This window comes from Anas platyrhynchos, chromosome 7 (assembly GCF_047663525.1).
Source record: "Anas platyrhynchos isolate ZD024472 breed Pekin duck chromosome 7, IASCAAS_PekinDuck_T2T, whole genome shotgun sequence".
Taxonomy (NCBI): Eukaryota; Metazoa; Chordata; class Aves; order Anseriformes; family Anatidae; genus Anas; species Anas platyrhynchos.
Window position 1 is genome coordinate 15,061,571 of NC_092593.1, and position 12,435 is coordinate 15,074,005.

Below are 12,435 nucleotides of genomic sequence, written 5' to 3' on the forward strand. Positions count from 1 at the left end.
TAAATACTGCCAGTCCTTCCTTGGTAAAAATACAATTAATTTCTGATGAAAATTAATTAATATTTACAAAAAAAAAATATTGCTTATTCTCACTGTGCCTGTCATGAACGTATATATCAGAAGATGCACTTTCAACAGTGTATTTTGTTTTGTAGTGATGAAAAAAGGCATTCTACACCAAATCAGACTAGAATGCGTTTCCCTGGTGCTTTTCGTTTAAGTTGAAGTGGAATATATCAGAGCTGTAAATTTGCTTACCCTTCTGTTCTGTACATGGAGCATCTCTCCAGAGGAATTTTTAGCACTCCATTATTTAAGCCCACGAAGAGCGACCTGTCGCTGTGCAGGATTTGGAGACTCTTGATTGCTTCCCGTTGTCCGTCAGGAAGGATCTGCATTTCCTCTAAATAACAACTCCTCAGGCTCCTGTTAGTGGTAGAAAGGGCCTTCAAGATGGTGCCATACTCTAGTGGAACAAGAAACAAGGCACGAGTAAATTTTGCAGGCATTGACTTCACGTCACACCTACCTAAAGACTGAAATATTAATGTCATGTTTACACAACTGCTTTAAACCTGGTTCTGTGTCACTTTCAAATTTTAACACACCTTCTGCCCGTGGTACAGAGTGCCCCAGCTACATGTTTACAATCCTCAGCAGTTCTCAGACATTAGAGAAACCGCCTGGGACTGTATTTTAATGGCAAACCAGAAGGATATGAACCATCTGAAGAGCAAGTACCTGGAAATATTTCCCAGTTGGAGCGCTGAGGCCAAAATCAGTCAGGTCCTGTTACCAGTGAGCTGTACAGTAAGGTGACCTGAGATAGCAGGGATCATTTCTGGTGCCTCAAAGTCTATATTTCTTTTGGTTTATGGAGCAAATCGGTGTGATGTGATGCCATGACAAATGACAACAGATGCAGAGGCCCTGCTGGAAATCTCAGAGGCCTCTGTAATGACTGCATGGGTCACGGGTCTAATTGATCCTCTTCCTGGAAGAAGCCAACCTGCCAGCCCGATGAGGGGATGTTATGGCATCAGCAGTGCATATGCAGAAACGTATACGTTTGTGTTCACAGTGCTCTTAACTAAACAATTTAAAGATCCAATAGTGTGGGAGATCTATGCTGGGGAAAAAGGGGTAACCATACTGCTTTTCATTAAAACCCCAAAAGACATCTGTCAGTCCCAATGGTTCTTGAACTTCAATCTTTTTATCCAGATAACTTCTGTATTGGTGCCAAAGCTCAGCAATTTACAGCAGTGGAGTTGGCTGCCATGTGAAGATTTTTTTTTCCCCACTTAGCAGAACCTTAAGGGTGGAACAAGACTGAGGCCAAGTTTGGGTTTGTTTTTCTCAGGATTGGATTTTGTGTTCAGGGCTGCCTCTGAGCAGGGCTGTCTCTGCTGAAGCATTTGAACGGGTTAAACATTTCAGGTCCAGCAGAGCTTCATCTTTGGTCACCACTAACCAGGGCAAGAATACAAATGAGTAAGAAGCTGATCTAATGGCAGAAGACCTTTCCACACAAGTGATGCGAGGCAGAAATGATCCCAGTCTCTGGCTCTGAAACTGAGACTCCTCGCCTAAAATATCAAGATATCAAAATAACAGAACCATGTCATATTTCCATGTTAGTACAATCTTCTCATTATAATCAATGCCCAGTGAGGCTCCCACAGTGGGAACATTACTAAAGACATCAAAGATGATCACTTTTGAAGTAAGTGGAGGTAAAAGTTAGATAAATTATGACACAGTCCGGGAAGATGGTAACACGAGAATGAAGCAATGACTCTGCATTCAGATTTGAGATTAAACTAACACTTATGGAGGCAATCCATCTTATTCTAAAGTCAAAGCTTCTGCCATAGAGGATAACAACATTATACCCATGAGGCTGACCATATGCTCTGATTAATCAAACTATTTAATTTAACCTTTATGATTAGAATGGATATGGGCTAAAACAACCATTTGTAACACTTTGTCCTTCCTTAGCATCTTTCATTTATCCAAGAGATCTGTGCCTTTCAGAAGAGGCAGTGTGTCCTCCTCATTAGAGGATGGCAGTAGAAATTAAGAAACCCAAATCACACACTTAATACTATCACTGGCTCGCTGTGCACAAAAGCACACATGCCTCAGCTTCCCCATCTGCATCATATTTGAGTGCATGCTCATTCCTGAAAGCACAGGGACTCATACCCTAGTAGGCACATGGAAGTGCAAACACAAACAATTAAAACCTCAGGCAAGCCTAGAAGTTAAGTATTATTATTTTGAGATGAGTATATCATAGTGCAGAGAGGCAACTTATGTGCATAAAACCACAGAACATTTTAGCAACCTTTGCTCTTTCCCGCTGTAATGTATTAGGCTGATCAGTCAAAACATGTTTTTATAAAAGGAAGAAAAATGTTATTGTTGTTTTCAAACACACTGTAGATTTATGGCCCATTCACTTGGGACTCTGCTTCAAGTCCTCCATCCTGCTTCTAATTTAGTCAGGCAAGCTAACTTTCATGAAGTTTTGTGCCAAAATGATATTGAATGACTACTGTGTAATGGTGCCATGACCGGGCTCTGAGAGATGCTACGTCTACAAACAAGTGGAGGCAACTTTCTTAAGCTCTGGTGCTCTTACCTGTCCCAATATACATCACGTGGTAGAGAGTATCCTTCCCCTGAACGATATCAACCACCAGTTTGGAAAACCGAATGCTGTCCTGAGTCACATACGGATCTACGGTGACCGGCTGCACCACGTCGTTCATCAGGAAGAGGCGCTGCGCGTCCTGCAGGACTCTCTCCGTCAGGTTCTCGTTAGGGCTGTCATCACTCAGCGTCCCACACTAAACATGGAAGATTGAACTTCAGCACCTGTGTTTTCTCCCCACACCAGTAGCCCAAGACCAAACCCTGAAACGCTTCTTTGATTTCAACCAGCCATGCCCTGGTGATTATTTGAGGAGGCAGGTCTGTGTGAAGGGGCCCAGGCCCAGGCCCCTAGCCTGGGTAATGGCTAGCTTTGGCCTGTAGTCCACTAAAAATGCTTCTCCCAGCTGCTCCACTGACCACTACTGTGGTGTTTCATTCCCTGGTGATCATCCCCAGCCACTAACCGCCCCCTCTGTGCACACAGCTCTTCAGTCTTCACAGGCCATGGCAGATTGACCTGTGTGAATCCATCCTCCAGCATCAATGGGTGCACGGGGATAGGACTCAATGCCCTGTCCATACAGCACGGGGGGGAAGAAGGGAGTTTATCTTCTGTCTTTTAAACACCAGCTCAAGGCCTACCTCTTGTTAACTGATCCTCACAGTTTCAGTAGGAAGAAAAAAAAACAACACACACGCAAATTTCTTTTTCTTTTTGGGTCCAGGTGTTTGGTCTTTCCTTGGAAGGGAAGTTGGTATGCTGCAAATTAGGATGTTGATCTACAGCATCCCAGCTGCAGTGTACAAATTTCCCATGTGCATGCTCTCAATATGCATCAAAGCAACTCTGCAGTGTGGCTGCCTTTCAGAGGTGCACCATGTGGAGCTTCTCTTACGATGTGCTAAAATGAGCTCATAGGAATTTAGCTCACATTTACACAGTCGATATGAATCTTAACAGCTGTGTACTAAGTCCTACAATTGTCAAACCTTTAAGAACTCACTTCAGGAACGGACATGTTTGTCACAGTTGTGCACAACTCGGTTTGTCCAAAAATCCACCACCAATGTCTTGGAGCTTGTGGGAATTAATTGAGCAGGGTGATGCTAGTTCACATCATCTATGAACATGGCCATTTGCTTATCAGCTTTAGCGTTTTGAACCAAGTACCCAGACCAAGGAAATATCAGTGTGGGTTGGGTTGGGTGGTGTTTTTTTTTTTTTTTGACATGTCTTCAGATGAGCTTTAATACCTTTTTATTGCAAAGGTCATTTTCTTTCATTAGTGTCTCATCCCAAATTCTATAGGGTTTTTAATTGCATCTCTTCTCCTGTCTCCTGTACTCCTTCTGGTTTACACTCCTGCCTTGCTTTGGATGCTTTTCTCTCCACTCTCATTTCTTTCTAGAGCATCACTGAAGGAGGAGTCCCAGTGGCAGGAATGTCATTGTTGGTTTTGTTTTCTATTCTCATCAAGTCACTGATAATCCTTTTGGGCTATTGGCAGCCCGTGTGCTGACATAGCATCCCTATGGTTTGGTTTTATTTTGTTTTGTTCTAATTTCCTGATTATCTGCACTGCCCTGATCCTCTATATCCTTCAGTATTTCTCCTTCCTCTCTGCAAGAAAAAAAAAATCTGGCATCCTTCCCTCATCCTCCTTTGTGAACACTGAGGCAAAAAAATTAATTTAATTTTTTTGCAATATCTGCCTCTTTCTGTCACTAAATTACCCTTGTCATCTCCTAAAGGCCCTTCACTGACCTCCTGTTCCTCCTGTACTTGAAAAACATCTTAATCTCTTTTTGCAATCTTCCTTTTGTCTGCCACATACCTCCTTTTCCTTTCCTTATTTTTCCCTGACCCTTTTTTTTCATCTTGCTGCTGCAATCTTTGCACTCCACATTTTATCTGATACTTTTCACTACATGGAAATGCTTTCCAAAGTCCTTTTCTATTCCTCCTGGGTTAGTCAGAAAGTCTTTGATTCTTGGTTAACCTTAATATTCCCTTTAAATTAAAAAAAAAAGGCTGAAAGGAAAACAAAAAAAGCCCTGGTCATGTTTAGCATGGTTGGGCCTTCAGCAAAGCTTTGTTTCTTGGTTTTGAGTGCATCAAGCTGAGGGGGTGATCAAGAGCCTGAACTTGTCCCACCTTGTAGAGGCAGAAGCCCTCACTCAGGTGCTGTGAGGGAATTCAGGGGGAGAAAGTCAGGTTCCTCAGCAAGAGCACAAGCGTGTCCCTGCCTGCAGCATGGACCTGCCTCCCATCTGCTCCTGCAGTGATCTCAGCTGACTGCAGAGTCCTTTTTGGAAGGTCCCTGACATCACCACTTTGAAGGCAGATGGCATTTGCAGACAGCCTCAGCACCTTTGCCATTATAAAGCAGAACCAAATTCACACAATCAGGCTGAAAGGATTCACTGTGCAGGAGCAAGGACAGAAAGATGAGTTTGTCTTCCCTAGGGTTCCCCAGGTGGGAAGGGGCTGAGCTCTAAAATGGGCTCACACTTCAGAGGACTCAGGTTGTGTGGGGCTCTCGAATTCTTACTTTGTGCTACAGTGACTGAATTTGGGCATAAAGCAACTATCATGTTCTATACATTTCAAATTGGCATAAACTCATAACCCTGGAAAACTACTCATTCATAAACCCAAAGATTTTTAAGGCTAGAAGGAATCACTATGTCCATCTGGCCTATTCCACTACTTACTTCTGCAACATGTCAATAACTTCTGGCTGAGCTACCGTGTCTTGGAAAGACATCCATCTCACACAGAAACACCGGCTGCCTTCAGGGCCCCATTAAGCGATGGAAAATTCATCACATCCTTATGCAGTCACAGTAGTTAATTACCTTTCTTGTTTTAAAATGTCGGTTGTCTCCATTCTAGTTTGACTTTGTCAGCTTCAGCTTACAGTCATTGAATCTGCAAGCTTCGGTGGGGATATGCAGACTTATCCCCTGTGAGGACCATATGCTCAGAGTTCATGTATTGGTGATGAGTATAACAGAAATAAGAGAGTAGGAAGAGTGGATTTTCCCTGATGTATCAGAGTTTGGGTCCATCTAGCCTGATGCAGCTCGCACCATAGGCCAGTATTGCTTGTTTCAGGCTTTTTTCAGGGGGGGCATTCCAGTGATATATCCTGCAGGAAACCTTTCCTCCAAAATTTTTACCCAGAATACCATCCCTGGCCCACAGATATTTTAAATTCTTCATTCTTACAAAAGCTCTGTGAACATTTTTATGTGTAAAAACTTAAATTTTCCCATATATCCCATGTGACTGTGCACTTAGTCACATGGTCTGAACTTTTGGGTAGACCTGTGCGGTGTCAAGAGTTGGACTTGATGATCCTTAGGGGTCCCTTCCAACTCAGGATATTCTATGATTCTATGATTCTATGTTTTCAATAACATGTGGCAAGGAGTTCCACAGACCAAAATACTCATGAAGGTAGAAAAATATCATTTATCTCCACTGTGGATCTTCCTGGAAGAATAAGCCCCTGTAAGAATCAAGCCATTGGAATGACAGAACATTAAAAGGACTGGAGCACACTGAAGGGCAGTAGCAGTACCTGGAAATTTGGGATGGGGTTTAACGTCGGCAGCCAGGCAGATCTGGGGTTCTCTTGGTAACGGAAAGGGCCGTTAAATGCCTGAGTAATGGCACTCAGATTGAAGGCACACACTGCTGAGGCAGCTATGCTGTTTCTGGAAAAGGGGAGAAAAAAATCAATTTAATCATTAGAACATTGACATTTTCATCATAACAGACATCAAGCTTCACTCAGATAAAATACATGTAAATTGCTAGATAGACGTACAGTGATACCAATCTCACAGGGAGCAAAAATAAATAAATAAATTGTAAAATGCAAATGAATTGCATGACAATTTTTGAGAATGAATTTTAAGCTTGGTTTTAAAATGCCTGTGATTTAAGGGCCACGGAAGTAGTTCTGACATGAAAGGTGAACACAGTTTAATTTGCATGGATTATTTGCGTCTGGTTTTATTTTTATTTTTTTACCACTCCATCTATCTTGATTGATTACAAACAACATAATTTTTAATCTCCCGGTGTTTCTCAAGGTGAAAGCCCATTTCTACAGCCTCCTGAAATCTTCAGCTATAAAATATATCCCCTAATGTTTATATAGATATATATATTATTTGTAAGTATACACAAGCATGCACACGGGCAGGGGGAGGGACAGAATGACAGTGCACACCAAGCTGGTTGTTACGGCAGCTCAGCAGGCAAAGATGTCTTGCTAATACGTGCAAGCCTCTGTTTGCAGTGATTACTCCTTCGTGCTCCCAGCCGGGATCAGCATCTGTCTGGGGCAGGCTGCTCCCCACGCACGTACGCACCAGCCAGAGGAGGCACGGCGAGAGAAATGCCACCGCAGGAAGGACTCTTTGCAAGGGAATTTGTCACAGGGAGGTGATGCTGCCTGGGCAGACTTGCACACAGCTCAGTTGGCCTTTGCTGGCCCATTTCAGCCACGGAGGGCCCATTTCTGCAGGGTCCTGAGCAGGCTCAGCGCTTTTTGCTTCCATAGGGTTCAAGTGCACCTCCCTGATGAGCCGGCATCTCCAAGAAGCAGGTCCATTTGCTCAGTGGTTGCCTGAAATTCAAAACCTGCTCCCAGCCCTCTCCCTTTTTTAAAGGGAAAGAACATTTAGAGAGAAAGATATCAAAATAAAACTAAAAATAGGGCTAGCACAGGAAACCGACTCGTCACAGTGCCTTTTAAATAACCCAAGCCCTGCTGTATGTATCTTGCTGCTAATTAAAGCAGTTTGAATTCTCTGAGAGGAACATTTTTTTTTACTAAACCAGTAATTATACTCTCTTGCGCAAAAAAATAAATAAAAAAAAAGCCTTGCTCCACAGTCCCAGGCAGGAAAGTAGAAGGCCAGATCCTTTCACAGCATATTTCTTCAGAGCAATACAACGTCAGGAGGAACTTCTTGCTTTGCCTTCCCACTCTCCGCTCCTGCCCCTGCACTTCCACCCCCCGAGTGATGGAGTAGCTCCCTTTGAACATGTCAAAGCAGCGCCAGGCAAACCTTTCTCCACTTTTGTCTGAACACCACTGACGCAGTGCATGCTCACAGACGGCAGCTCTTAAGACAAAGCTAATGATGGATGACAAGTAAATGCCTTGAGGCACACATGGGAAAAAAAAGAGAATGAGAAGGAAAATGAAAAAGGAAAAGAAAGAATAAAACCCTGATAGTCTAACAAAAACACTTAAAAAAAAAAAGATTTTTTTAGGTCCCTGCTAAAGACTCCACAATATAGCCCTTTCCTTTTGAATGAGGCTTTTGATGAAATAATGCTATCTGTGGCCTGGCATATTTCCTATCCCTCCCTACTAAAGCCCAGATCCCAGTCTCAAACCAGTGGCATCAATTTGGCCAGCTGGCCCTTGTGCTGCCCTGGTGGGAAGTGCAAGCTCCTTTATTCCACCTCCTGCTCCCTGTGACTAACTAGATGAGTTAAGTTCAAGGAGGCTTTAACATAGTCTCCAAAAACTTTAATAAAAGCTTCTTAAATATTTCATCAACAGCTTCCCCCAAAAGCTCTCTTGCCCACTGATTTAGCAGGATATAGCTTAAAATGAAGCAATAAATCTTTATATGGGTGTTTCCACCAATAAGTACGATACAGACTAAAAGCCCTTTGTTATAAGATGACCGTAACTGCATTAAAGATGAACCTGCCAAAATAAAAATACCTTTAAACAAAAAATAATAGTTTTGTGGTGCATCAGTATTCCATTATAAAGGTACTCAGACTAGAGCGCGCATCAGCCCTCTTTGTATGCAGCGCTCATGCAGCATGATATAAGTCCCAGTGGAAGTTAGAAGAATAATTACCATTATTTCTCTAGTCGGATGACAAATTGGAACATTTTCTCTTTGAACTCTCAAAAGAACATCATGTTGTAGACCCAAAACGCTACTTGATCTAGCTTCAGCTATTATCAATAACTCATCTCTTCAATTACACAAATGTTACATATTATATTGTCCTCAGAAGATACCAGAGGGAACACACACCCGTAATGTAAGAAGAGTGACTTAACTGCAATCCGAAGAGGAAAGGGGTAACACTTACCAGGTCTCATGCTTTAGCAAACCTGGGAGACAGACACAGCACAAAAGAACTGTTCCAACCTGAGCTAGTCTGTCTCCTCTGTTTTACACAAAATCCATATAAATTTGATTAATATTGTACATTTATTAATAATTTTATTCTCATTTCCAATTTCCGTTCTTGGCTGGATGAATGGACAAATGGATAGATAAAACATTATCACTACGGGCATAAAAGTGTCTCTGATATTAAAAAAAAAAGTTGTTCCATCTCAATTGCCCATAGCAGTAGCCAGGTTTCCTTTACACATTCAGGAAGTTTGGCTAACAGCCTTTAAATGTTTTTTGGGGCAACAACTCATGCTCCTTTTGACTCCAGGATAGATTTCCCTGAAGTCCACAGTCAAGGTCCAGTGCTCACTCATTATTATTTTTTCACAGAATCACAGAATGGCTGAGGTTGGGAGGGACCTCTGGATGTCTTCTGGTCCAAATCCCTCCTCAAGTGGGGCCACCCAGAGCAGATTGCCCAGAACCATGTCCAGGTGGAATGTCCATTTTGAAAATGTCCAACAAAAGAGACTCCACAACCTTTTCCTTGTCACTTCTCCAACAGCTCACTTTTGGCTGATGTTGGCAACAGTAGTGCAGAAAAAAAAATGTGGAAGGTGAATGAGGGTGGCCAAACACTTACCTACTTCTTGGCATTTACAGACTGGAAATATCATTTTGGATCTGTTGACTTTATAAAAGTCATTATAGTGAAACTCCCAACAGTGCTCTAGCTCAAAAAGTTGGGTCTGATGCTTTGTGGCTTCAAGGGCTGCCACGCCAAAGAGAACAGACCTAAGGTCTGTACTTCAGAGAGGCTTCACTTCGTTGTTTTGCTGTGGGGCTTCTTGGGACCAGACACTTATTCATATTGAACAGCACTCTCTATTGCACAAAAAGCCCCAAAAAAGTTGGCTAACCAGCATGAGAAAGATATTTTGAGTGGTTGTCATGTGGAGTAACTAACTCAGATTTTCATCCTCTAGTTTACACATCAGGATAACACCCCCCTGGAGAGCATGCATTATTGAAACTCAATACCACACAGACTGGTTATAGCTTGAAACTTATCATCCTAGCCTTGGGCTTCAGAGAAAAAGTTATTTGAGTTTTTCTGACTTAAAAAAATACATTATGAGTTTTTTAATATATTTTTTAATTAACTCCTCTTCTCTTTTCTGCTTTCACAGCTACACTAAATCATTCCAATTACAAGTTTTTTCAATATCAAGCCAAGAAAAGGTGATTATGAAGTTTCAGAAATCATTCCTTCCCCTCAGATTTCCAACACTGCTTTTGATTTATGGACCCCAAACTGTTTGTAGCAGAGGTACAGACCCACTTGGAAATGTTAAATGCTGTGTAGCCTCCATGACCTTGCTTCTATAATATGTTGTTCAGCAGTTTATGTTGATTTCAGTCCCTGCTGTTGTCATCCTATTTGCCTCTTTTTCCTCCTTCCAATACTTCTCTCCCAAGCACATGTACCTGTCCATTTCTAGGGCCAATCTCGATGTTCCCACAATAGCGTCAGATCATTCAGGCAGTGAACCTGGCTGAAAAATCTTTTTTTTTCTACTGGGTCATTTTCATACCAGCTCTCCGAACAACACAAGTAGCATTGGCACTACAAAAAGTCAGAAGTCTGTCACAGCTCAGTTTTAAATCAAATTAAGTTACCCTAGAAATGTACTGTCACCCCGTAAGGGACTCCAGGCATCCATGAACAACGGACTAAAAACATTGTCCTAAAGGCAATGCTGCTGTGATGGATAATACAGACCTATCTATTCCTCTGCATTAAACCAAGGGATCTTTCAAAAATTATTGCTCAGACTGTCTAAGAAATCAGAATATTGCCAGTTTCAGACTGCTGGGGATAGAAGAAGGGCAGTAAAACCAGTGCAACTTACACATTAGTGGTGAAGACACCATAGATCAGGTCTTGCTCAGGAAGGTAGAAGGTGCTTTGCAATTCATTATAATAGAAAGGGATTTCTCCAGCACGGGAACAGTTCAGCCTGGCCTTCATGAAAGTTGTCCATGTGTCCTCCAGCAAAAATCTCCCCCCAATGTCATTTTTGCAGACTCTGGCCACACGAGAATACACTGTTTTCCCACAATCGTGTTCTACTGCGTTCTCTCGGAAAAAGAAGTAGGTGAACAAACCGATGTCGTAGGCAGCAATAAAGTTAGGCTCTGAAAAACAAACATGTGAAGAGATTTATACAGGTCAGAAATCAATCCGTGCTCAGTGACTTGCCCAATGCATTGCACTGCCAGCTCCTTTTACATCGGCTGTCAAAGCTGCGACCACAGGGAGTTTGGAGTCAGCAGCAGACATAAAAACAGTAGATGAGAATAATGATATATGGGGGTACAGCTCTAGCTCCATTTTTCAGATCATGGAAGGATCCCTTCATTTCCCCACTTTATTGGCTCTGCTGCTACTGACTTCAGTGAAAGCAGAGTTTAACGCTTTGCATATGCACGACTACTCTCTGTACCTACAGTTATTTTACGACATAAAGCCTTCCCATTGGGTTCTTTTACCTATTCTCTTCTGAAGTGCACCTTATGGTGTGTTAAATATGCTGCTTGCATCCGCCCAATTCCCCAGACTGCTGCATTGAAACATTCAACCTATTTTCCCAGCGCAATCACATCTGGCTTTTATCACAAAGCCTTTCCAGTTTCTAGGCACAAAAGATTATCTTATGTCCGTAAAACAAAACCACGCCACAAAATGACAGTATCAGAGCAAGCTCTCCTTAATTCTCTTTCTCCTGGAATCATTGTTATTGTTTTCACAAGGATTGAAAAGAACCTGGTGTTGGTTTGTAATGAATATTTTAATTGGCTATTTAACAAAGCTTTAAAGTGTACAGTCTTTCATCCCAACAGTTTCTCTGGCAAAGAGAAAAGATTGGCCAATTAATAATATATGACTAAACAACAACAACAAAAAACCTGTTGGTTTTACAGGTGCTTTTACGATGTTCATTTCTGAGTAATGCTCAAAGGAAAAAGAAAAAAGAAAAGTACAGAATTTCTTTAATGTTGCAGCCCAGGGGTGAAAGGAGAACGGAGTCTGGCAGAGGAGAGGGCAGACTCATGGTGCTGCAAGGAAGGTTTGGGAGGTAGAACATGGTTCAGAGGGAAGGGCACTGCAGAGCATCTCTGATCAAACTTTCTCTTTCAGACAGTGAACTTTAAAGGGATCGCTGTGATCACCAACCTGACCTTCCTTCCGTCTAATATGAACCAGAGAATTTCACCCTGTAATTCCACCATCGGATCCTACAACTCACAGGTGAATTAGACCTCGTTTTTTGAAGGAGATCTGATCTTACAGGACAACGTCACATGGCTTTACATTCATCACTTTCCTCAGTGACTCGTTCAAATGACTAATGACTGCCCCAGCTGCAACCTGCACTTCTTCTTCCATTTGACGTTATCTGGTTTTAGCTTCCAATCACAGGCTCTTGTCATGACTTGTCTGTTAGATTAAAGAACTTTATCCTGCCAGAGATCTTCTCCCGGTGTAAGTACTTCCATATCATGTGCAAACCACCTTTTATCTCCTGTTCAGAAAGA

General features: G+C 42.2%; 1 protein-coding gene across 4 annotated transcripts in view; it reads right to left on the bottom strand.

Annotated features, from left to right (window-relative positions):
- SEMA5B (semaphorin 5B) overlaps positions 1-12,435 on the bottom strand; it is a 261,873-nt gene that overhangs the window by 59,621 nt on the left and 189,817 nt on the right. For all 4 annotated transcript variants that reach the window (XM_038181972.2, XM_038181977.2, XM_038181974.2 and 1 more), the window contains exons 10-13: positions 10,749-11,034; positions 6,252-6,387; positions 2,651-2,858; positions 259-466 (exon numbers count right to left, since the gene is read on the bottom strand). In XM_038181972.2, the coding sequence (XP_038037900.1) occupies positions 259-466; positions 2,651-2,858; positions 6,252-6,387; positions 10,749-11,034 (838 nt within the window). The remainder of the gene's footprint in view (positions 1-258; positions 467-2,650; positions 2,859-6,251; positions 6,388-10,748; positions 11,035-12,435) is intronic.